The sequence below is a fragment of the Sander vitreus genome, chromosome 19 (assembly GCF_031162955.1).
Source record: "Sander vitreus isolate 19-12246 chromosome 19, sanVit1, whole genome shotgun sequence".
In the NCBI taxonomy this organism is placed as follows: Eukaryota; Metazoa; Chordata; class Actinopteri; order Perciformes; family Percidae; genus Sander; species Sander vitreus.
In genome coordinates, this window is record NC_135873.1 from 8,324,719 (window position 1) to 8,351,240 (window position 26,522).

Here is a 26,522-nt window from a genome sequence, read left to right on the forward strand (position 1 = left end):
ACACGAGAAAAGATATATAAAACCCCCTGCAGGCTTTGTCTGATTCCAGTGAGTCACTGTCTGCAGTGGCTTCTCCAGAATTGGGCATGACTCAGTAACAAGCACAAACATTTCTGAAGTGCACTTCTGGTGCCGGCTGCAGCATGTTACTCCAGTTTGGATTTTAACAGGCCAACTCAGTGTTTTATGCCACAAATGTAAACCATCAGTGGTGGTTTTTAGCTAGAGCTAATTTGTTTGATAGTGCAATCCTTTTTCTTTTAGACTTTTCTTTATTCCACAATAATGCATCAATGAGGTATATTGACAAAGTTACACATAAAAACAAAAGAAACATGTAAGGTGCTGATTTTGGGGAGCAGTGGTGAACACCTCAGTGCTTGTAAGAGAAAACAAATGAAAGGATCGATAAAGTAAATAAGAAGATCTGTGGGGGTTCCACTTTCTTTCTTTTTTTTAGATCAATTTTTTAACATACAGAACAGAAAAACACAACTGAACAAGAACAAAAACCATCTCCCACCCCCGTGGTTGAGCCTGCTAACCAAACTTTCTTCTGTCTCCCAAGCAGGTGTAATTTAGAGTCATCATTAAGTAATAAAACAATCTGGTCAGTAGGACTTCGACATCCTATCACATCATATATTACTGATGTTGTTTTATTCCAGAACTCACACTCCCAGACCATGTGCAGGAAAGTTCCAGTTTGTTCAGGTTGACAGAACGTGCAATAGGGAGTGGGAATGACTTTAGAGACGTATCTCTTCTGAGGAGTCCAGTATGTCCTATGACATATATTGAAGTGGATCTGCTGGTGATTTGGGTTCTTGGAACAATGGAAAATGTCCCAAACTGTCTCCCAATTAATTGCGTTCCCCTCAGGGCTCAGCTCTCGCTCCCATTTCCTTGCTATTGGGAGTTCTCCTATGGATACTTGCATCAGTTTAGCATAGATCTTGGACACTAATCCTCTCACAGGAAAATCAACAAACCATTTAATAACTGGGTGCGGCTCAAGACTGTTTTCCCGTGGCACGCCATAACATTTTAGGGCTGCTCTTAAGCGCAGATGTTTCAAATTTGTTTATTAGGATAAACCCCTTGAGATGTATCATCTCGTTTTCGAGGGGGTCCCAACATATAACACAATAATTACATAACAACAGAGAAGTGAAAAATCTAAACAAAACAAAAACAAACAAAACAAAAAACAAACAACAACAACACCTGCATATGATCATCAATACATTACAACCACCAAAAGGCCAAGATGACCAATAGTAAGTAAATAAGTAAACAGTAGAGTATGAGTGAATTTCTAACTACAGTCAAATATAAACATTAGGTGTGAACAGTAGATATAAAAATAGCATGTATCTTTAATAACAGAGGCAGTTTATCTTAAAGTGAGCAGACCGGGCATGTTTAAACAAACCAAGTAAAGAAATTGATCTTATTTCCACAGATAGATTATTCCAATCTGCTGGAGCCTTAAACTTAAAAGCTCTTTTGCCAATTGTTTTTTTAACTCGCGGGACAGAGAAGTAGAGTTGAGTAGAGTGCCGAACTTCATAGTTTGATGTATAAGGTACAAGATACTGTTGTAAATAAGGAGGATAATTGAAATAAATACATTTAAATATAACTTGAAGCCAGTGTGTGTGTCTTCTACTACTTAGAGATGGCTAGAAGAAGGATGTCCTGGGGACCTCAAAACTAGCTCTTAGGTCTTCAACATACCTTTCTCATTGAATAGCTGGTTTACAGTAAACCTTACGTGCCTCTGTCACTCCACTGCTTACAAGGAAAGTTTTGTTACTAGACATTAAGTGTGTATTGTGTCAAATTGGAGTGTGCAGATGCCACTTGTTGGTGTAGCATAGTTGCTCCTCCACCTGTTTAAAGTTGGGTTCCACTTTCTGATGAATCAAAAATAAAAAGAGAGTTTTTCCAAATCATTATCTACTCTTTTAAACAATTGTAAATTATGGCTGGTATGTCTGATGCCAAGAAATTCTGATCTATTGTTCAATATTTCCACAAAATGTGACACTAAAACACTGAACTCTTTACTGGACATCAGAAAATATCACCTCCAGGGATAAATGCAGGTACTTCTATCACTGTGGTTCATGCTGGAATGGTGGCTGTGAAAGACTTTGTACTGGCATTTCCTCTCTATGAGGACTTATTCTTCCTTATGCCATGCAGAGGTAAAGTGGATTGGGTGTTGCAAAGTGAGTTTTTGTTTTGTTGATTGATGAATTGCTTGATTAAGGGGGCTTCGGTTGACAGTGGCACTTCAGTGTCTTTCACAGTGTAGAAATTGAAGTAAAAAATATAAAGAAATAAGACATCTAAGTCACCTAGATTTCAGTCTTCATAAGCACAAAATCATATTGGCCAAAGATTTTAGGGCATAGTTTGCATTGCATTCTCTGGCAAATAGCAGTCCTGTTGTATATATTTTTGCATACCAGGCACACATTATTATCGTGCACAGTGCATGTACAGTAGCCACGGGGCTATGAATAATTCATTTCTGGAAAAGGATCTATTTGCCCCTGTGCCTCTCCGCGCGCATATGCAGCTGGTGCCATTTGGTCACGGCAGAAGCGTCTCCAATTATCAGGAGCACATCCCTGGATTTATCTGCGCTCCTTTGCCTCCAGATCCATCCACATTGATTTTGAGCGAGCCGTGATCAATGCGGACGACTCAAGAAATCCGCATGTGCATAACTCATGCGGGATGATTGATGTGTAGCCTATTTACGCAAAGAAATCAAACAACAAGCAAAGGGAAAACCCTTAAACAGAAATTATATTCTATCGACAATATGAAATAAATAATATGTGAGTTTAGGTGTGTCTAGGACAAGTTGTTTCCATGTCTCTAGGTGTGATCACCGTTTCTTCACGTGGTATGTAAAAACGATCATTCAATTCGATAGGCATGCTGGTCCTCCTCAGTCCCCTACCAGTCCAGATCTGTCTGATGAGTGGGCCGCCTTCACACCACACGCGCCCCGCTTTACACCTGCACCTGTCGGGTGTTAACTGGAAATAATCGACACGTTTGGGGAGAGAGATGGTGGTGGCGGCGGCTCGGTTCAGCACGCTGGACAGCGCTCGTGGAAGTTGGAGAGGACGGCCGCGCGCGGACACACGAGGATTTAATTGATACGAATTTGTGGGAGCTGCTGGAGAGATGAGCACCGGTTGACCATGGTTGATTTTAAGTGCTTATTACCAACAACAGGCGCAGTTAACCCGAGAGCGGACTTTCTGGAGTGAGACATGGACTTTGCTGAAATTATTTTCGCTTTGTTCATCATCGTGGTCGCGGTCGTCTCGCTGTTGTCAAACTTGTTGGTGCTGCTATGTTTCGTCCACAGCACCGAGATACGCCGCCAGGTCCCCGGTGTTTTCACCATGAACTTGTCCTTCTGCAACATACTCATCACTGTTTTGAACATGCCGGCCACTTTGGTGGGAATTATCAGGGACCAGCAGCCTTTCGGGGATTGCATTTGCCACACGGTGAGCTTTCTGGAGACTTTTCTGACCGCGAACACCATGTTGAGCATGGCAGCTCTCAGCATAGACCGGTGGATTGCGGTGGTCTTCCCGCTCAGTTACTCCACTAAAATGCGCTACAAGGACGCGCTGATCATGGTGTGCTACTCCTGGCTGCACTCCTTCACCTTCTCCCTGACGGCGCTGCTCTTCTCCTGGGTCGACTACAACGACGTTTACGCGTCCTGCACCTTGCAGCCGAGCGAGGAAGGCAGCGACAGGATTAAGTTTACAATCTTCACTGTTGTTTTCCACGCCACCAGTTTCATGCTCTCCCTGCTCATATTGTGTTTCACCTACTTGAAGGTGTTGAAAGTCGCCAGGTTTCACTGCAAGCGGATCGACATTATCACCATGCAGACTCTTTTCCTTCTGGTCGACATTCACCCAAGGTAGTTCACCTAATGCAGTCCTCATTTCTATATAGGCTAAGCATGGTTTCTCATAGGCCTTTCAATTTATAAATCAGAGTCTAAAAGTCTTTTGCTCTTTTCAGCGTGAAACAGAGATGTTTAGCAGAACAAAAGAGGAGAAAGCAGAGAGCCACAAAGAAGATCAGCATCTTCATCGGCTCATTCATCATCTGCTTTGCTCCTTATGTAATTACAAGGTAAGTCGAATTTATAGTAACTCATAAATCATTTAATTTCCCCAATTCCTGCGCTAAAGGACTCATAACAATAATATGTAAAACTCATATCTGCATCTAGACTCATTAGAGTTGTTGTCCTTTAGAAGATACACATCTGTCACACCATTAGTTTACACTAAACACAATTCAACACTTGAACTGCACAGTCACACTACATAGCTTCTCTATACCATAACATGGCTCATTAGTCACCTGTGTCACCCTGCTGCTTCCACTGAAACACACACAATACAGTGTAAGACAATAAATACAGAAAACAAAGAGTGGCTTCCAGAAAAAAGAGGACATGCTTCAGGGGCCCACAAACCAGTTGTCAGCCAGATGTGGCGAAGATGATCCATCAGTTGGACATTTGTGGTGCATGCACATATGGGAGACAAGAGGGAGGACATATTGACAATGAAAAAGTGTCTGAGATATTGTAAGTAAACTGCTTACCCACTGGCAAAGTGAAGCATCTAATTATGATAATTCCTACTCATGTATCCGTTCTGCTTTGACATGAGCATTTATACACATCATTTAGTGATGGTTAGAGGGGAATATTCTTCGCTCTCTGTGGTAACCTTATGCTTCGATTACAGTACGGTACTGTACGGAAATTAGTGGAGTTCGAAGGGGGGCTGAACCCTATGGTTCAATTTTTAAAAAGCCAAATCACTCCCCAGTGGTATTAAAAATGACATGTATATAAAAAACAAGAAAAAAAGAGCTCTGACCAAAATGTACTTTGTTTAATTATGTTTCTGCTGCTGCCCCTTCAGGTTGGCCGAGCTTCTACCCTTCGTGGACATCAACCGCCGCTGGGGGATCATCAGTAAGTGCCTGACATACAGCAAGGCTGCATCTGACCCCTTTGCCTATTCCCTCCTACGTCAGCAGTACAAGAAAGTGCTGGTTACTGTCGTCAACAGGCTGCTCCGCCGTGACCTATACCCCTCATCTGGCCACAACAGCTCTTTGGACACAGAGAACGACTACTGTCTCCAGAGGATCAGCTAATGGCAGACGCGGACATGACAGATACACACTACAGGCCAAAAATAAAGGTTGCCTCTTGGAAGAAGGTGTGCGGAGGAAACAAATGAGGAGAGAAACAGAGAGGGCAGGATGCTGTTATGAAGGTAAAAGAGAGCAGAGGAGGGGACCGATTGTGGGTGGGGGGCGAAGAAAGAGAGCAAAAATAAGGAAGATAGTGGGTGGAGAAGATTGAGAAGACAGTAATGAGGGGGAGGATGGCGGACTGGAAGACAGATAGGGAGCGACGGAGACGATGTGGAGACAGCCTCAGAAAGTATTGGTAAACAAGAGAGCTGTGATTCATCGGTGGCAGCAAAACACACTAAACCACACAGATGCACACACAGATCAGACAAATCAATTTCATGGAGTAAGTAGTGGGTTCAGATTAATCTCAAACGGAAGGACCACACAGCTGGACACCGGCCTCTTGTTCTCTTTGAGCGACATGTATAAAGTGGCCTTTTGTACTGTACCAACCACTTTGTAATGATTTTTGGCAAATCCACATGTCCTCTGCCACAAAACGCAGGGATAAAGCAAGAAGCTAAAGGTCGATAGGTGCTGAAATGAAGATGTGAAAAGAGGAAAGACTGTGTTGCTCTTGCTTCTGGATAATGTATTCTTAGGTGTGGAGACTCAACTGCTGCACATTATTGCTATGTTCTACAGTATATTGACCATGTTAGACTACTTTGCAGTGTCAGTCACTGAATATTGATGCACTTTGTCTAATTCTCTCAGAACTACTATAGTTACAGGAGCCAAAGACAAATAACATTTACACCATGATATTAAATGGTATGGCTGGTGATAACTATATTTTTGTTATCGTCAACAAGTGCCATGTGAATACCAAAATCAACAAGGAGTTGCTCCATCTCTAAATATTTTCAGAGCCTTTTTTAATTTTTAGTTTGTGGCACTTTTGCCGTTATTTGAGAGGTATGACATGCAACACATGTCTTCTGTCAAATCAAACTGTCAATCAAACATTGTGCTTTTAACATATGGGATGCATCTACATTACTAGGACACAATGATGTATGATGATCTTAAAAAACAGGTCATGGATATATTTTCATTTTTAAAACAAATTTCATAATTTCTTAAATCAGCTGCACACTGTAGTTTTTAGAGAACATTGCTCAAACCGGAAAAAATGTAAATTGCTTGGGAACTATTTATAGATGCAGATTTATACACATTTGATGCACAGGGAAGTATTCATGACAGCAGTACGGGTTAGTTTGTTTGACCGAAAATAAACTACAGTGCCCTGGTTTGTGGTAGTGAAGAAACATGTCACCCAGTGCAACAGCATGGCTTATTGATGTGCTGATGAATTTTTGGACGATTGACAAACATAGACCACCAGTGGGTTTATTTGAATGCCAGGTGTACTAGTGGCCGTTTCACCATGTTCCAAGTTCCTACGCCACTTGGTCTGCAAAGCATCTTAGTTTGGATGTGAATTAAACCAGCATACTCACAAATCCAGGAGGCAGAGATAACACTTGTTAGTAGGATCAATTCATTATTGGTTTGGTTTTCTTCATTGGCTCTTTATGGGATTCGTTGACAAAAAGAAAAACATAGAATATCACCCAATTTAGCCTTTAGTGTGAGTTTGTAACTGAATGTACTAGAGATAGCCCACTTTTGACGGAAATGCATATGTACAACTGTGCTTTGTTTTGCCAGTTGACTGGAGAAAATGTTTCTATGGATATTTACATGATGTTATTATATATTTTGCACTGTACAGGAACAACTTTTTGTCTAGATAAAAGGGGAGCAATGTGATGTAGCATAGGAATGCTTTCAAAGTGCTTTAAACACACCGTTTTGTGTTTGTGCCAGATTTAATATGTGACTTTTTCAGTGACTTAAACCAGAATAGCTGCTTTATTATTAAAAATCTGTTTCTTTGGATGTAAATGTATGTATTTTTCCTCCTGTAAGCCACTTACTGTTCTTTGGCAGTGTGATTAGCTATTTATGGAATATGTGCAATAAAAGCTGTCAATTAAAAAACTATTAAAAATATTAATGTTTTCACAGTAATGTCATTGGATCTAGATAATGAGCTTTGATTTAATAAGTAAGTTTATAAATTAAATTCAAACAGTACAGTGACGTGTTGGACACTAAATGACAAATAGTAGGACTTAAACAATAGATGAGGATTTTAGACAACTTATGTATTCAATATTCAAAATTGATGGATACAGGTATACTTGAAAAGAAACATAATTTGTTATTCTCAAATAAAGCTCTTTTGGTTCCTTGTTTACCACTGGCTAGCAACCTGTTTTTCCATCACATTGTTTTGTTTCCATCAACCTCATGGCCCTAATTATATTGTAGATGATAATATGGTGTAAATGTCTTTGTTGCTGCCGCATTATTGCAAAGTGTAATTAAAGTGACGGGTCAAAGATCATTTTGCCAATTATTTATCTGATTCACACTTAATTCAATGCATGACAACAGCATGAAGTGTAGGAATCTCCATTGTTTTGTGGCTAACTCAACCGCCACTAAACAACAATATAATTAATTCAAGCAGTTCATGCTAAAAGCAGCTCACGGTCATACTGAAGCCAGGGGTTTAGCTATATTAACACATCGTTTAATTAACCCCAATCATCAGAAACTGCTAAAGGAAAAACTGATGATTAAAACTGGTCAAATGGAAAATGCATGCATAGAAAAATGTGTCTGCTGCTCAAGTTTAAAAGGACAACTGAGTGAGTGTCAACCCACTCTTGAAACTATATTTTATACATGACTCTTCTGACACTAGTTTCAAACTTATGGTTAAGGACCATTTAGCAACATGACCCAGTCTGCGGGTAGCCTGCTGCATCAATAGTAAACACCTCAACCAAGAAAGGCAATACAACAGTGGTTACATCTCTGACAGATTACATGTGTTGATGAGGAACTAGATGTCTTACAAAAAAAGTCTAATTCTGGAAACAGCATTGAAATATGTGTAAAAAAGTAAGTATTTTAACACTTCATTTCTGGGCTATGCAGAAATCTGCATAATAAATGTTAAGGATCTAATTCATATTCCAGATTTAAGATACAGTAGTATTTCTATTTTAAATACTCTCGCTCGCACCACCCTTAACTCACTTAACTTATTACTGTGAGAGGGTCGAGCTCCCTCTCAAGATTCTCATGCAGGGGTCCTGAGTCCGTCTGCCTGCATGATGAATAATCATGCTTCCTTATTATGCTAATTCAGATCAGCTCAGCTTGAAGGAGAGAAGAACCTATAATTAGTTGGATGAATAAAACAAGCTCAACGTAATAAAGCTCAATGTAGGTAGCCATGACCAAAAACAATTTGTGCGATAACCTCCTGCCACATCAAAATAGGATGTAAAGCTGCTCACTTGACAATTAAGTTAAATGGATAGAAATCCAGTCAGGTGGCAATCACCTTGGCCGAGTCTTGAACCAAATTAAATATAATAATCAAAGGTCTTGCTTAGTCTCATGACTATCTTAGTAGTACTTTTGAGAATCATTGTTCCATTAAGGAGATCTTTTAAGGCTTAAATGACTTGTTTTCTTGATTGCCAGCTAGCCTATCACAGCTAGCTCCCACCCCCTCAGCTGCACCTTAGCTTCCTCCCTTTTGCCTAAATGTTGATTTTCTGGCTGTAAGATGGAGTTTCCCAAAACATTTCAGACTTAATAATTAAAAAAATGTCCTTTCTGAAACCAGTGGGTGATGCCACAACTACGGCATTAGGTTTAGCCAAAAATCAGGCATGTATCTTTTGGCCAAAGAACAACAGCCTATAGTAGCCTATGTGTAGCCCCATTTGAACATTAGTTACATGTGATTTGGTTCCATAATATTCCACAGATGTCTACTTTCTGTCTGAATTATTAAATGTTTGTTTATATAAATCCAACATTTTCACAGACTGCAGCTGCTCTTTTTCTTCGCTGATATGTAGCTAGCTATGTTACATCCGCAGCTCAGAATGTAAACGTTGATTTGCATGGAACCAAAATTTGATGTTGTAAAGAAAAAAAGAAAATACAGATAAAGTAGGCTATGTTATATAGGAGCTGTTTAAGGTTAAACCTAAATTTAATTATATTAACTTAAAACTATTTATGTCTGGTGTAATACCCTGCTAGTATGATACTTTAAATCTAGGATACATTAAACATTTTGAAGTAAGTTATCGTGTAGTATTTATCATCTAGCCTAATAAAAACTAGCTTAGCTGCTAGCCGAAGCTCGGGGACGGCACCAGCCGGGAGCTCATGAGACAGGAGCATAGACTGTATATATATTAATTTAATATACACAGTCTATCGATGGGAGGCATGAGACGGGAGTTCTCCAGGCTGCAGCCATACCCGACTCTAATAAAAAGGCAGAGCGTTCTCTCCCCGTGGGGTTCGAAAATCAAGCTGTTCCACTTAGCTGCTCCCTCTAGAGGTCTGGAGAATTTCCGTTGTGTAATCTGGATGCAGCGTTTTTTTGTTGCATTTGTTTTTGGGGTTTGTGTGCTTTTCTTTTTGCAGCGTGTTTATGTATTTGGTTGTGTTGTGGTATTTGCAGCGCGTTTGTTGAATGCTGCACATGTGTTGTCAAATTAATGAAGATGTTTTCTTAAATTGCTTGTGTTTTGTCTATTTGCATGTGTTTTCTTAAGTTGCAGGGCGTTTACCCCTGTCGGCCACCGTACAACAGGCATCTTTAATGACAATCATGTTTCTCCCGCCAATTGAGGACCTGTGCGCAGTATGGCAACATCCATGATTATGGCCCTATGACCAAACACGACAGCAGAAGTGACACTCCAATTAAACCAGGTAAAAAAATATGGAATTAATATATTCAAGGGGGCACTTGCATTTTCATTCATTTTAATGAGAGAGTGAAAACCTGGAAACAAAAAGTCAGCTCTAAACTCAAAAGTGTGTGTGGGGAAAGAGATTTATGCCTGCGTGGTCCCGTTTTAATTAACTGAAATATCCGTAAATACAGTCACTGGTGAATATACGCCATATTCGAAAAATCTACGTTCTCATTTTCATTCACATGTCCCTACTTCACCTCAGAGCCACTTCTACTGTAATTTGATATTTGACCGTAATACGTGTAATAAAGTGGGTGAAGTTCAGGGGGAATTTCTGCAGACTTTGGGAAATTGACGCACAGGCTGCATGTGCGAGGTGCCACATCGAAAATATAAACCGCGGAAAATGAGCATCATGCTGCTGATCCTGCTGCAGTTGTCTGTCCTTGTGTCGTGTGCTCCTCCACAGTGTGACCCAGGATTTCGAGGTAAAGTTATTGAGCTTTATGTGGTGATGACATACTTTATTATCCTACGTGCATCCGGAAACTGTTGCATGATTTGGACATATTTTCACGTTTCACTCAGACAGTTTTCTAGATCCAGAAGTTGACTTTCATGCAGTAAAACTTGTGAAAAATGCTTATAAGTAACTTTTTAGCTAGAAAATGATTGTGAATATGATTAGATATTGGCCAATAGCTTGTCAAATGGTATTAATATTCCAGATGAAAGCATGCTTTTTAACCTTAATGATTAACATTTATAATCTTGTAAAATATGTTGAACTTCTAGTGACTTAATGATACTTTTATAGACAGACAGACATTTTAGAAAGCTGCTGAAGCATAACCAGATGTAGATCAAGCAGAATATTTTGTAGATGCATTTGCAGAGACCACTCTGCCATCTACTGTCTGCCACAGTGTCAGCTGATGACATGCTGATGTGTCTTGCAGGACTGTGCAAGCCAAAAGTGGAAGAAAAACGTGAGTACCCTTGGGCTCGGAGGAAGAGCGATGTCTGAGCATGAGCTGTTTGTCATCCAGCAACATGAGGCATGTTGTAGCAGCTGATCATCTCTTTGGACTGTTTAACTTTATAAATGGGAGCTTTTCTTTGACGTTTTGAGCCTAAAACCACATACTTTTCACACCAGAGAATGATCAGGCTCTAAATCTCCCTGACAGGTCAAGTGTTTGTACAGTTACATCCCTGTGAGTCAGTGTTTTCACCAACAGAAAGGATGAGATCATAAGTCACACTAGGCGTAGTCTTAATAGAATCTCGCCCGAAAGCCATAAGACCATCATGTGTATTTTTAGATGATCAATGGCAGTATAAAATATTCAAATACTAATTTCCAGAGATAATAGAAATATTTGGGGCTAGATGATTGAAGACAGCACAGTGAGGCTCATCATTAAATGTGTGACACAGATGGAGATACATGTCTGGATCCCTCGAAATAAGATTCATAAAGTTATATTACTATTGGCTGACTGTTTTCTGCACTTTTTAACTATCTGAATTCCTTTTTTTCTACCTCAGCCAAATGCACAGATGTATTACTGTCCTACTGCGATGACATGGCCTACACTCAGACCATGTTCCCGAACATCCTCGGCCACAAGAACCGCGAAGATGCTGAGGCCGGCGCCGAGTACCTCCTAATGAGCGTGGTCGAATCACTGCTCGGGGGAGAGTGCAACCCTGAAATCCGCATGCTGGGCTGCTCTGTGTTGGCCCCGCGCTGTGAGAAGGAGAAAGTGCTGAAGCCCTGTCGCACCACCTGTGAGACGGTGCATAAAAGATGCAGCCACTTCTTTGAGGACATAGAGATGGCTTGGCCCTACTTCCTGGACTGCGATCGCTTCTTTGTCAGTGACCAAGAGGGATGTTATGACCCGCTGGAGGGCCTCAGAGGTGAGAACAAAGTACAATATTACTGGGATTGTGACCATAGTGACCGGACTTTAGCTTTGGCTATGACTAATTATATCCTTGTTAATAATCAGGTGTTTTCCTTTTTGTTTTCATCTGCAAGAGAAACACAAGTATAGTCCTTTTGAGTTTCAATAGAGCCGGCATCTGGTTCGCACACATGCTCATGCGGCTCACCTCAAAATAAAGTTCAACTTCAACGCCTTATTTCCCCACATAAACTCTACTTACACTGGGTCCTGTGGCTATTGTCATGTGTTTTTATTAGCAGCCGATCCATATAAACAGCGCCTTAATGCACCACAGGGAGGCAAACATCGTCTTAACTGTTGTAAATTCTCAAAGTCAAAAACATGTTTCTAAAGATAAAAAAGAATACTCTGCTGCAACTAATAGCAGAAAGCATGTGTGAGCCATATGAGAGCATTACAGCCGGAACCTAGGCAGGACAGAAGGAACTGATTTGAGCATTTAGTCTAACATTTTAGCATTTGTGTATGGTAAACTGCGTACATGGTAAGAGTCTTAAAGTCAACCAATGAAATTAACTACTCTGTCTTAACATGGACTACTATATGAAAGTGTCTTACTTTTTACTGTAGTGGAAAACTTTTTTTCAGTCATTTAGAATTTAGTTCAGATGTCTGGCAGCAGGTTGGACCTGTGTAATTATTCCCATATTCACATTAATTTTAAACTGATGTGACTTTAAGCTCTTCACACAGTAATCTTGTACAGTGTGTACGTATGTAGCAAAAGGCATGTTAGTGAAAAGTGTGTGTTTTATAATATTTAGCCTCACTTTATGGAAATGTATGTGTGTTATCCCTTAGATTCAATGTGTCTAGATCATCTATAAGATGAAGAAGATTGAACCTTTTTTACACTGTACAAATCATGCATTTAAACCAGTAGTAGTGACAGTTTTGACAGATAGTCTTCTACATCACTTGAATCTGGCAGCACGAAGGTTTAATGTGTTTCATGTGGTTTTGGAGCTATTATTGGTTTCTGCTAAGTGTGAATACAAAAATAAGGCCAGACATCACCCTGTTTGCCAGTTTAACGTGTTTGCTAAAATAAGCATAATCGGCATTTGGTCATATATCGACTTTCCACACTCTCTGTTTAGTTTCTGCTGTAAATACCAGACTCTTCAAGCACTCTATTTATAGCCTGGCAGCCGTACAAGAATGTAAACAGCATTTTTGTTTGATAGATCTAAAATGGGGCCAGTCACTATTAGATCTAAAAGCACATTGATCAAACTGACAAGACTATGCTATGGTTTTCTGTACAGCAGAGCAGGTTGTAGAGGCTGTTGACAGCATGGAAATTCCTCCTCCTGAGGAGCCCGCCACCACGATACAGTTCACCTATCACTCCAACGCTCAGATGATCAGTATCTTGAAGAAAACTGAGGAACAATGCTCAGACATAGCCAAAACCTACAGCATCGGCCGCAGCATGGAGGGCAGGGAGCTGCTCGTGATTGAGTTCTCAAACAACCCCGGCCAACATGAACTGCGTAAGTAAAGCTCGTCAAAGTCTGTAGATAGTCTGCATTCTTTTTCATTATCAAGGAAGTTAGACCAGTTACTGTAAATGTGACCCTGTGTAGTCGAGCCAGAGATAAAGTACATCGGCAACATGCATGGAAATGAAATCCTGGGCCGCCAGCTGCTGATCTACTTGGCTCAGTACCTGTGCTCAGAGTATCTGCTGGGGAACGAGCGCATCCAGACCCTCATCAACACCACCCGCATCCATATTCTGCCCTCCATGAACCCTGATGGTTACGAGATGGCTGTTTCTGGACTCCAGGACAATAACTACAGTGATGATGAGCAGGCGGTCAGTTCTCCATGGTTACATACATTTATTGCTGTTCAGTTTGAGCCATTTTGTTTTGTGACACATTTGGAAAACCAACCAAACATTTTAACAATCTACACATCCCTCTTAAATGTTACAGTTAAACAACATGCAAAACAGACCTGAGCTTGTAAGACATTGAAATACCTTGTAGCTTGAGTGCAGAGCATTTTCAAAACAGGAAGCGTGCCTTTACACACATTTACAGAACACTTTGCTTCGTTATAGCATCTGTCTACCCTGGTGCTTGAATGGTTAGTCAATAAATCAGTCATTCCACAGAATATTCATCGACAGTCAAAGCAAAAATGCAAAACATCTGTTTCCTGTTTCTTTATTGTGAGGTCAATTTAACATTTTGGGGTTCTGGACTGTTGGTTGGACAAAAAAAACAAGCAATTTTAACTTTAATTTTTATTTCACATTGGGTTCTTCGGCTTGCGATGAATATTTTCTGTGAGTTATCGTCAAAACAATCCATTAATTGAAAAGAAGAATTGACAGATTAACCGATAATGAAAATAACGCCTCGTACTGTATGCACAATAGATTAAGATCTTACATTTAGGACAAATAAAGCATAATAGAGCAACAACATCCATATAACATTTCCAAACTCTGCAGAAGTCAAATAATAAAAATACACACAAAAAAAAATCAGGTCAATAAGTAGAAAGGACCACTATCTGTAATGTAATGAATGCATATATTTTTCTTTCATTCGCACTATCCAAAGAACGAGAAGAATAAAATAGATGGGCATAATAACACAACAAGCATACAAAGAACATGCCTGTTTGTGTAAAAAACATATAAAAGTGATTGGATAATTTACCTAGCATTTTATGCATATACAGTATTTATGGAACTGTTGTGATTCTTGTCCAGATAGATAATTGTCTTGTAGCCTGAAGTGTCATGAATAAAAATACCAGCAGTAAGCGAGGCAGTGTGTGGGAGTTGCAACTGCAAAAATTCCTGCAATTACTGTATGCATCCTACTGTTGAAATACAAAATCCAGATATTCACTTCATCATTAACACAATCATCAGTACTTGAATGAATAATATTCATCATTGTCTAATTTTCTGAAACACAAATTTGTGACTACCACAGAGATACGATTCTTCTCACATCGGCCGGAACAATGCTCAGAACATCGACCTGAACAGAAACTTCCCGGATTTGACATCCGTTGTTTACAGTCGACGCAAACAGAAGGGCTACCGCACTGACCACGTCCCAATCCCAGACTATTACTGGTTTGGTAAGGTACAGTATGAATCCTTTCCCATATATGTCATGTCAGTGAATGAGGTTTTAGACCTAATGGGTGACATTGCAGAGGAACGGCTCTACCACTTTCAATCAAATAAATCTGATTTGTTTCATTTCTTGGTCCGAATAAGTCTTAATGCTGCAATCCAGGTTGCACCAGAGACTTACGGTGTCATGAAATGGATCCGCTCCATCCCGTTCGTGCTCTCCGCTAACTTCCATGGTGGCGACCTGGTGGTGTCCTACCCCTACGATCTGTCCAAACACCCGCTGGAGCGCAACATGTTCTCCCCAACACCGGACGACAAGGTGAACGGGTTCCTTGAAAAACATCACAGTCAAAGTGCATTAAATCCACCAAATAAGAAAAACATGACATGTCTTTATCTTTAATGAATACTGGCTGATAAAAAATACTATGAAAGTGAATATGGCTCTTTGACATGCATGCAAATAATACATATTTATTTTCCCTGCGGCCTCAATTTTTGACATATTTCAAAACTTAATGTTTATTATTGTTTGACCTGCTCATTGTCTGTAATGAACTTAAAGAAGAGAAAAATAACCCTCAGACTTTTCTTCCATAGGTATTTAAGCTTCTTGCAAGAACATATGCAAATGCCCATGAGACCATGTCCAATGAAAATGCCCAGTGTGGATCGTCTCGTGGTATCAGTCACAAAGGAACCATTAATGGAGCTCAGTGGTCCAGCATGGCCGGTGGTGAGTTGAAAAAGTGAACATCATTCCTCAGTAACAGTGTCCCAGTGGTAATGTCCAACTCTGAAATAAAAACAAATGTTAGATGGAGCCACTAGAGGTCGCTGTCAGACCGCTTATGATAGAAAATCAGGTAAGCTGAGAGGTGTAGGGGAAAGGTCAGCACGGTTTCTCATGGATTTCTGGGTAAAACAGTTTTGTTTTTGTCTCTGGTCAGGCATGCAAGACTTCAACTATCTTCACACTAACTGTTTTGAGGTGACTGTGGAGCTGGGTTGTGATAAATCCCCCCCTGAAGAGGAACTGTTTCTCAGCTGGCATGAAAACCAGGAGGCCTTAATCACATTTATGGAAGCGGTAAGAACATGATTATGGTTATGTTTGCTGGTTTCTTATTTTTGTTGATATCGCAGTGTTTGGCCTAAGGATGCACCGATCCAATCCCCAATTTCAAAACACATCACTTAACTACTAACTATTACTTAACTACAGTGTAAGCGGAGGCTATGAGTTGCTATTTATGTAGTGACATTAGCTCCCAGTGGTACGTCTGCTGTGAGAATGCAGTTTGAATTACAGAATAATAACTGCTGGCAAATATAGCTAAACAGGCAGTATTGTGAACAAGGGGTTCAGTGGAGAGTGATGTTTATAAGGTCAATATTGACGCTGACACCAATCCGTATCAGATCGGTGCATCCCTAAATTTGGCTGCATGGAGATGTACAAAACAATGAGTGGATGATGACTGATCCGCTGTCATTATTTAAGTAAACTTGCATTTAAAGTTAAGTGTGGCTTGTCATATGTCGTTCCTCAGGCCCATCTAGGTATCAAAGGAGTTGTAAAAGACGAGGAGGGAAATGCAGTCAAAGGTGCACGAATATCAGTCAGACGAATACAACATGATGTGACCACAGGTAAAAAATCTTAGTAGCACCGTTTTCCACAGATGAATTAGCCAAAGCTATGACATTAGATTTGTTTCCTTGTCCATTTTCCAAATTTTTGGCCAATGTGACACATTTTGTCTTTGCGACAGTGTATTGTTGTACCAGTTTCTGACTGGAAAATATGTATTCATCGTCAAAATCACTATCACAATTAAAAGCGCCGATTTTTCTAAAGGCTTCAATATATCCGACTGGAAGTACCTGAAGACCAAACAAATGTGGATGCCTCACTTCAACCATAGTCATTTAACATCATTAAACCAACATTTAATGAATATAGTGTTATATTTTCAATGCACAGTATTTTGAATCCACAACTCTGTAATCATACAGATGATTTGAGTTGTCCAATGACATGAACACTTGCAAGTTGTAATCTTCCCCATCTCTACCATCTATTCTTTTTTAAACAAATTCTGCATTCGATCCTCCCTGCCTACTATACACTCAAATTCCACGTCCCCAGTTTGTAGCACAGACTTTCGCCCTGATGAGTATAATGTAACACTTGTGGAGTTCTCTTACAGAAAAACACAGTCCTACTCAAATATAAGCATGTAAATTATGAGTCCAAACACTCAGCCTCCTTCTCCCTGCCCAGCTGAAAACGGAGAGTACTGGCGCCTCCTCACCCCTGGCATCTATGTCGTGAGCGCCTCGGCCCCGGGCTACGCCAGAGCTATGAAGAAAGTACACCTGCCTCCTCGCATGCACACAGCAGGCCGGGTGGACTTTGTGTTGCAGAAAGCTGCGCCAGAGCCTGACCTGCGAGAGGAGGATGACACCATCCAGTCTATGGGCACCTATGACCGCTTTGACCCTTATAATCAGTATGAGCGCTACATCCTGGTGGCCAATTTGAGCCACAACCGCGAAGAGAGGGTAGAGAAGCCCTGGTGGTGGAACTACTTTGTCCTGCCGGGAGGCCCCGCACCAACCTGGCTGCTCAAACACAATTAGAGCTTCCGTGGGAAAAGTGAAAGAATAGTATATCTTGCTACAGTATACGCACACACACTGAGCTATTGTGTAAAGAATGTGCTGCTTTTTATTGATGTTACACCGCAGAAAAGGGTAAAAGCTAGCTAGCTGGCCTTCATGTTAGCTTTTACACTTTTACTGTCAAAAACATTACTTTAATTAATAACCATGATGAAATTAAGACTTTTATAACAATTTTACAGCAGAAATAAAGAACTGTTGTGTCAATGATTGTATATAGTCACAATGTGAGTCCTTCTAGCTGTCCTCATAGCTCTGCTCTACTTTTAAACAAGAACATAAAAAAACACAATCAAAAGGAAAATAAATATGTTCAAAAAAGAGAACTCATAACTTTTTCTTCTGAATGACCCACCTGCAATCTTGGTTCAAGTATTATCTCTTTAGTAGGTAATTAAACCAGGTGACCACTAGGGGGCAGGCTGAGTCAAAGTCTGGCCCAAGTTCCTGCAAACCAGGGGGGTCTGGTTATTCTCCCACACAGTGTACAATTTGTAAAATTATCAGAAATTATTTTTTGCGGGTGTGTCTTGAGTGTTATGCTGAGTCAGTGTTTTGTAGGATTAAAAGCCTTTTCTGATTTCTTTTGCATTTCTTTCTGTGCAGTTTTCTTTAATGCAGATAAAGATCTGGTTTACTATAACATTTATATAATAAACTTTATATATTGCAACAAAAAACATACAGTACAGAAGTTAAACCTATTTGATAATATTTTAGAAAGTATTTAAAAAAATATTCAATTTACGACCCCTTAAATTAAATTAAATATTGTGAGTCCTTATTACTGTACGTGTGATTAAAGCTGTGAATGGTTCCACCTATTCTTTTTGTATAGACTTGGAGAGGTTAAAGGATCCAGTTGTTCCACAAAAAGCAAGCAAAGAAAAAAAAAAAAAGACCATCAGTTTGGGACCCACTGATCTAAACTACAGACTTAAAACTCTCAACATAAATCTCTTTATGACCTGATTATTCCTGGATAATGGCTAAAACTTCTGTCAGTATATAATTACATATCTTCCTCCCACACACCTGAGCAGGAAGGATGTTTTGTAAACTTAAACCTAATTTCTGTTTGTGTATATTTTCAACTGTCAGCTTTATGGTGGAGCTAATCTACGCGGTGGAAAGCTCATACAGCATGTTCTGACTTGTAAATGTTCCTATGATACTTCTGAAGCCTTAAAACCATAAAATCTATAACATAATGACAGACAAGGAAGAAAGTAAGGAACTAAATAAACCATAATTTATGATTGCCAAGCAGAGTGGGCCTATTTTGTGAGTCTATTAAAAAAGGGGGGTATACCAAGTCAAGGCATTAGCATGAAAAAGCAACAGCAATGGAGAACTGACCAAGAGGATGAAAAACAGGGTGTGAATGTATTGTGCTGCAGCCAAACTAGAGGATCTGCTTAATAGAATCGAGAATTTAAGAAAAAAATAAAGACCTAAGCTGCATTTGTCACATGCAGCTAAAAAACAACGCAAGTTCACCTTAATAGAGCCAAGTGGACACAAGATCCCCACAATGAAAAGTAGAACAAAATGGAGTAAGGCGTGCAAGAGCATTACCAGCCCCAGGGTTCCAGTAAAGTCCCAAATCATATAAACAAAACAGCTTTTTCTATAAGGTCATGAAAGAAGCATGGGAAAAGCAAATTGTCCCTGCATAAAGGTCGAGGAATACTATTACAGAATCACAGAGAAAAGTTTGCTTGGTGAACTAGTTGACCCACGACAAGTCAGTAAAAAAAAAAAAAAACAGGCTTCTCAAGGGATTTACAAAACACAAACACATGATTTGGCATCAAACCCGCTCATCCAAACAGCAGAGGAGAGACCTCAATCTACAGTAGACTAGAAAATACTGTACATTGTCCCAGTAACATATAACTTACTTTAAAGATGGCATCAACATTGTCTTTTTCCATGACATACCAGTATGTTTTAAATACTGGAATTCATTATATACTGTACAGGCATTACGATGCATGGCTGGGAGGATGATCTCCATAATAGTATTCATTGTAGATTAATGGAAGTAATATAACGGTACAACAGACTCCTTTTAGCTGCATCTTGTGGCCCACCTCTGCTGACAGAGTTGTTCAGTTGTCATAGTGATTGAGACCCAAGTATGGCATTTCACACCTGTGATAACAGCTGGTTGTATATAGGGTGAGAGTACCCCATCTCCATGACAACAAAGTGACTCCATTCGCAGGTTGGGCAGTTTGAAGAGGCCAGATTGGGATTTGCAGATTGACATAGAGTAACTACCAACTGACAGTGTATCTATATAGGAGTCTATGATATATCAGCAGAGATAGTTTTTTTTCCCTTCTGTTTCTAGATCCGTTGTTTTGCATTGTCTTTCTCAGTAGTGGATGTTCAAAGCGCATGAGAACAACAGGACATAATACAGAGTCTCCACAGGTGAGCAGTAACCGGAAAGGCTAAAAATAAGGTTAGTTGGATGAAGCATTTATTGGACATTTAGGGACACTGTTGCGATTCTCCTTGATTTGATATCTTGATTTGTTTTCTTTGCACATTGTTATTTAATGGATCAGCCGAACATTTATTTGTCCAGTATGTGCACATAGATTCATTGCTTCCAGATTACATTAAAATATATTACATGAGAGGAACAAACTGGGTTTACTTATGATTTAAAAGCTATTGCCATTTGCCATTGGCATTCAAGTTGTACATCAAGTGCATGTCTAAAGATATCTGTACACTATGTAAGAATCTAACGGGTGGATTTTTTGTGACATTCTGAGATTGTATGAGAAAACGTACATATTTTAGATGCTGGTGCAGTAAGTGTATCTGTCAGCTAAGAAAAGGCTGCTCCATTGCTCCACAAATTAGCCTCTTTAAGGAATGTTGAAAGTTGACGTAAATGCCACCACAATCCCTCCCACAGAAGGTACAGATTGATGGGACTGAAGTCTAAACCAAAGCAAACACTGTCAAACAGGTCTGTGCCTCTCTGTATGAATGGCTAGTTTTTTATTTTATTTTATTTTTTATAGTGAACATATATGTAGGATTGACCCTATTTGCTTTTCTGGGACCATGTTCCACGAGCCGCCCATGTCAGGTAGGGTGCTGGGTCACCCATTACTTGGTGAGGCTGAGAAAGTAGCATAGAGTCGCCCTGAGCTGCCATGTTGTATTAGCATCATGCTGCTGGGTAGTAGGTAGGTAACGCCTCATTTCAGTTCAGTGAAGCTGTTCTCAAAGGAGCTTTAATACGCTTATGTACTACCTACTCAAGATCATTGTAACTATGACTATTTAGTAATAACTATTTCTGAACACTCAGTCCACCATGTAAATATAGTGCCACCGGGTACCTGTTTCACAGCAGGGGGTTACTTTAATTTCATTCATTTTTAATACTCTCATTACCTTATTTTAGTAAATGGCTGACAAGTGTTACATTTATGAATCTGTCAGGTTTTCATTTTTTCCAATATTTGTAAACAAAACTGGATGGAAAAATGGATTTACCATAATTTGAATCAAGCAAACTTTATTTATATAACACTCAGCACTTGTAATGAATAGAAGTTACCAAGTGATTTAAAGGAGAAAGAGAAGGGGAAAGAGGGAAATAGATAGAAAACACAGAAAGGACAATATACTGTGTTAAAGATTAAAAAAAAGGGCTAGAAAAAACAAATGAAGTCATACTTTCTATTGGTAAATCTTGTGCATTACCAGTGGTGGAAGACATATTCAAAACGTTATTTAAGTAAAAGTATCAATGTATTATCAGCAAAATGTACTTCAAGTATCAAAAGTAAAACTGGTCATTGTGCAGTAAACTGTTCCCCAGTCAGTGTTTTACTATATATGATGATTCTGGAATAACTGACTCTGCGGGGAGCAGGATTAAAGATAGAGCGCATGATTTCAAAAGCAAATTGTATTCCTTGTTAACAGCTACAGGCTTTCTAACAGTATGAAATATAGATTGCATTCTTCTTTCAGTTCTCTCAGCTTTTGAGTTCCACAAAAGAGCTTTTCATGTTGTCAAGTGCAAACTGGATCACTGAAGGAAATGTCATTTATATTTAATGGGTATTTTGTCTAACCTGCTAACAAAGTAAGGATGCTAAAGTATATACTCATTAATTTGCTGTTTGAGGACATAACACTAGTTTCCTCAGTCGACATCTCCATGTTGAACTAATGCTGATTTGTTTCGCTGTAAGGTCATGGTCGCACCTTCTAGTTTGTTTCTTTACAACAGCCATGAGAGTCGATTCCTTGCAACAGGTGTATCCTTTAGAAAAAGGTCAGTTGCCATGAAGACAGGATTGTACTAATACTTTCACATATAGTTCACATTGATGTTTAAACAGCAGCAGGTCATTCAATTCATTTTTGTTGAGCCTGTATCAAACAAAGTACCAAGAATCAGACTGGTGTGAGTAACAATGACACCTCTTCCAGAAGAAAAACTACAACTAAGTGTCATTGTTATATTTCACACAGGTTTATTGCACATCTATATGCTCCTAAACATCACACAGTACTTCTGCATCTTTGTGGACGTAACTGACTTCTCTTTTTTACGACCCTTACAGGGGAGATTCACTGGGCACTGCCAAACTCCCATTATTGCAAAAACAGCATTTCATTTCCTAATAACGGCTCAATGTCAAGTCCAATTCAGTCTGCCTGTTAAGCGGCAGCAATTACCGGATCGTACATGTGCAGACAACTCCTCCAGTGGGTGATAATAAGCCACTTTCTTTGTTACAGACCCTGAACAAACTCGGGGGGGAACACGTGAAGCAAAGATAATGCAACCAGTCGAGCGTGAGTGTATACAAAACCCCACCAATCGTTCTTGTAGAAAACCCCTCAGCTATGACAAAAGCTGGTCCAACTGGGTTAAGGTGATTCCACTTTAATAGTGTTGGGATCTCAAACCACAACAGAATATAACAATAGAAAATACAGCTGCTCGTTTATGAAAGTCACGTCCTTTAGAAAAAAAGAGGCTGAGTCCGGGTTGATTGACTACTGGCGTTTATGAACTTGGGAGGTACGTGGAAGACTGGAGAGTTTCTTTGTTGCATTGTACTGTTGGTATATTTGGGGTTTCTCCTTCAGCGTGACGGACAGAGGTCACCGTACAACAAGGCCACACAGGCTTTAATTTGACCTGCAGGCTCAGATGAAGAATCATGTTTGTTTACATGTTCCTCCTGAGTTTGATTGTGTTCATTTGTTTTGATTTATTCCTGCAACACTCGGATACTCTCTTATGCTGAGGGATCAAAGGGGAGATCTGTGTGGAGAGAGCATCTGCTTGTTCAGTCTTTGTCAAGTCATAGGCCTTTGCTTGGTGGAATAGGGGCAGCACAGACCCTTTTTGATTTTAAAGATTTAGCATGTTTCTGAAAAGTGAACTTTGTCAAAGTCTGATATGTTAGAGAATAAATGGTTACTAAAGTCGAAAACGTCTCTCATTTATTTGCGCGTGAGACTAATAGTCTACAGACATGCTAGCTGCTCTGTGAGGTTGTACTTATAGGCACAGTGGTGATTTGAGCTAAATACTAACATCAGCATGCTAACATGCTCACAATGCTAACATGCTGATGTTTAGCAGCTATTATTTACCAAATTCTCTAACTTGGTTTGGCCTGTTATTTGCTAACTAGAGGCCATCTTGTGATGTGATCATATGTGCCTCGATGCCAAATAAGGGCCAGGGCCGTAAAGTGTGTATGCTTATATATTTTGTCCTTTATATGCGCCTGACAAACAGTCAGACATATCACACCTGACAAAGTACTCAAACCCGCCTCTGTGGTAGGTCCTGCTACAGTACTGTAGGTGTCTCCAGGACCACATTTTGCCATATGACGTACACACACACACACACACGCATGCACACACACACACACACACACTCACACACACACACACACACACACACACACACACACACACACACACACACACACACACACACACACACTCAACATGTTACTGGACCTACACACATTAAGGGTCACACCCTGGACCTTGTATTCTCTCTTGGTCTAGATATAGCAAATGCACGTGTGGAAGATGTTCTTGTGAGTCATCATAGCTGTGTGTTCTTTGACATTAACTTTCCTCTTGATCCTCCGCCCCTGAGAATTAGGGCCCAAAGGCGGATTATAAATCATGATGCTGCTGAGAGGTTCTCTGCCTTGTTCGACCCATGTTCTCTGTTGGGATGCAGTGATGCAGATGTGTTTATCCAGTCTTTTAATATTCAGTGTTTAACAATTTTAGATAAAGTAGCACCAGTTAAATCAATCAAGCATTATCCCTCATAAAAAATCTTGTCCTTGGATTGATGAAGCAATCCAAAGTTTTAGGAGAAATTGTAGAAAAGTTGAACGTCTCTGGAAAACTACTAAACTTGTGGTTCATAGGATTCACCTTAAAGAACTAAGGGTTACTTTAAACGAGATGCTGAGAAAGGCCAGAACTTGTTTCTTTTCTCAGCTTATATCCTCGAATAAGTACAATCTAATAATCTTATTTGACACCATTAATGCTTTAGTGTCTCCTTCTGGCCCTCAAGCAACTGTGTCTTCTAAATCAGACTGTGATGAATTCCTCAACTTCTTTGTATATAAGATCAGAGATGTTAGGGCAAACATCTTACCATCACTTCCTCAGAACTCTACCTGTGACTTGTCTCCTGCTCATTTTTGGTCCACTTTTAAACCTGTGACATTACATGACATCACTTCTCTGCTACAGACTTTGAAACCCTCATCTTGTCCTATGGATGTTGTCCCTACTGTGCTATTTGTACAAGCTTTTGACTCCATTGGCCCTTGTATTGTTGAGATGCTAAATACTTCACTTTTAACTGGTGTCGTTCCTAGCTTTTTTAAACATGCTGTCGTTAAGCCTGTACTTAAAAAGCCCACGTTGGATCCACTTCAACCTAAGAACTACAGACCAATATCAAAACTACCATTCATGTCAAAAACATTAGAAAACGTTGTAGCAGAGCAACTCACCCTTTTCTTAGAGAAGCACGAGCTGTTTGATAAATTCCAGTCTGGTTTCCGTAAAAGGCATTCTACGGAAACTGCACTTCTTAAAGTTTCTATTGATATTATGATGTCAGCTGATTCAAAGGATTTTACAGTTTTGGTCCTATTGGACCTTTCTTCTGCGTTTGACACTATCGATCATAACATTATGATAAATAGACTTCGTGATCTGGTTGGGATGTCTGGATCAGTTTTAAAATTGTTCTCATCCTACCTTTCTGGTAGAAGTTTTAGTGTTTATGTGAATCAGATATTGTCTGAAACTGCAGAGCTGTCGTGTGGGGTACCTCAGGGTTCTGTCTTGGGACCTATTCTGTTCCTCTTGTACATATTTCCTTTAGGACAGATAATTAGTCAATTTAGTGACATATCGTACCATCTGTATGCGGATGATATCCAACTGTACTGCTCGTTTAAGGAAACTGAGTTCTCTAAACTGAACTAAAAACTGTCATCTTTAATAAACTGTTTGACTAGTATCAAACAGTGGTTATGTGACAATTTTCTGCTTCTGAACTCAGATAAAACAGAAACTCTAATTATCGCCCCTGAAAGTCGTATCCCTGAGATAAAGCAGCATATTGGGGACTTAGGCTCGTCTGGCCAGCCGAGTCTCAGGAGCTTAGGTGTGGTTTTTGATTCAGCTATGTCGTTGGATCACCACTCTAAATTATTAGTTAGGAACTGTTTCTTCCAACTGAGAAATATTTCTAAGTTAAGAACACTTGTGACTAAGGATGAATTAGAGATGATCATTCATGCTTTCATTTCTTCACGTTTAGATTACTGTAACAGTCTTTTTACCTGTCTGAGTAAGAATCAGCTTTATCGTCTCCAGACTCCAACTCTGCTGCAAGGCTTTTAATGCACATTAACAAAAGAGCACACATCACACCTGTTTTAGCAGCACTTCACTGGTTACCAGTCCAGTATAGAATTAAATTTAAAATCCTGGACATTACTTTCAGAGCCTTGCACGGTCAAGTTCCTTCATACATCTCTGATTTGATACAACTACATACCCCCACCCGTAGTCTGAGATCATTAGGTCAGATGCTATTAGTGGTTCCCCGCACTAATTTTAAAACTAGAGGGGATCGGTCATTCCAAGCAGTGGCTCCTAGGCTGTGGAATGACTTGCCTCTCCTGCTACGTTGTGTGGATTCTGTCGAATCTTTTAAAAAGCATCTGAAGACTCTGCTGTTCAAGCAGGCTTTTACTTAGTCAAGGGGCTTTTATGGCTGTTTGTTATGTTTTCTATTTGTATTTCAATTTGCTTGTATTGTGACTTCTTGTGTTGTATTGCATTTTTTGTGAAGCACTGTGATTTTTATCTGTGAAAGGTGCTATACAAATAAACTTTACTTACTTACTTACTTACTTACACACACACACACACACACACACACACACACACACACACACACACACACACACACACACACACACACACACAAGGTAAAAACAACACGGGTCACGGCTGTAATCAGCACTATAGTACATCTGAGTGATGGGATGTCATTAGATGTGCAAGTATATGGTCATTAATCAAAGAATT

At 39.8% G+C, this 26,522-nt stretch overlaps 2 protein-coding genes across 5 annotated transcripts; both read left to right on the top strand.

The window, feature by feature from the left end:
- The first annotated feature begins 2,621 nt into the window (after nucleotides 1–2,621).
- On the top strand, nucleotides 2,622–7,421 carry gpr78b (G protein-coupled receptor 78b). Its single transcript, XM_078275966.1, has 3 exons — nucleotides 2,622–3,970; nucleotides 4,075–4,188; nucleotides 4,995–7,421. The coding sequence occupies exons 1-3, from the start codon at nucleotides 3,300–3,302 to the stop codon at nucleotides 5,230–5,232; spliced, it is 1,023 nt and encodes a 340-aa protein (XP_078132092.1). The 5' UTR covers nucleotides 2,622–3,299; the 3' UTR covers nucleotides 5,233–7,421.
- A 2,604-nt stretch (nucleotides 7,422–10,025) lies between these two features.
- LOC144534108 (carboxypeptidase Z-like) lies at nucleotides 10,026–18,447 on the top strand. 4 transcript variants are annotated; one of them, XM_078275824.1, is made up of 11 exons: nucleotides 10,026–10,104; nucleotides 11,051–11,080; nucleotides 11,643–12,017; nucleotides 13,336–13,563; nucleotides 13,657–13,889; nucleotides 15,028–15,183; nucleotides 15,340–15,498; nucleotides 15,780–15,915; nucleotides 16,130–16,269; nucleotides 16,733–16,832; nucleotides 17,467–18,447. In XM_078275824.1, exons 1-11 carry the CDS (start codon nucleotides 10,062–10,064, stop codon nucleotides 17,823–17,825), a joined length of 1,959 nt encoding a protein of 652 aa, XP_078131950.1. In that variant the 5' UTR covers nucleotides 10,026–10,061; the 3' UTR covers nucleotides 17,826–18,447. The 4 variants fall into 4 exon arrangements, with proteins under 4 accessions (XP_078131950.1, XP_078131949.1, XP_078131948.1 ...); XM_078275823.1 differs by lacking the exon at nucleotides 10,026–10,104 and adding an exon at nucleotides 10,124–10,579 and having other exon boundaries at nucleotides 13,339–13,563; XM_078275822.1 differs by lacking the exon at nucleotides 10,026–10,104 and adding an exon at nucleotides 10,125–10,579.
- The last annotated feature ends 8,075 nt before the right edge of the window (nucleotides 18,448–26,522 follow it).

What these genes read in the sequence shown, in the direction of transcription:
- gpr78b (XM_078275966.1), top strand. Translation starts at nt 3,300, where the DNA reads ATGGACTTTGCTGAAATTATTTTCGCTTTGTTCATCATCGTGGTCGCG. An exon ending in CTGGTCGACATTCACCCAAG is followed by an intron (nt 3,971 to 4,074) that starts GTAGTTCACCTA and finishes TGCTCTTTTCAG; the next exon opens with CGTGAAACAGAGATGTTTAG. An exon ending in GCTCCTTATGTAATTACAAG is followed by an intron (nt 4,189 to 4,994) that starts GTAAGTCGAATT and finishes CTGCCCCTTCAG; the next exon opens with GTTGGCCGAGCTTCTACCCT.
- LOC144534108 (XM_078275822.1), top strand. Translation starts at nt 10,459, where the DNA reads ATGTGCGAGGTGCCACATCGAAAATATAAACCGCGGAAAATGAGCATC. An exon ending in GCCAAAAGTGGAAGAAAAAC is followed by an intron (nt 11,081 to 11,642) that starts GTGAGTACCCTT and finishes TTTCTACCTCAG; the next exon opens with CCAAATGCACAGATGTATTA. An exon ending in ACAACATGATGTGACCACAG is followed by an intron (nt 16,833 to 17,466) that starts GTAAAAAATCTT and finishes CTCCCTGCCCAG; the next exon opens with CTGAAAACGGAGAGTACTGG.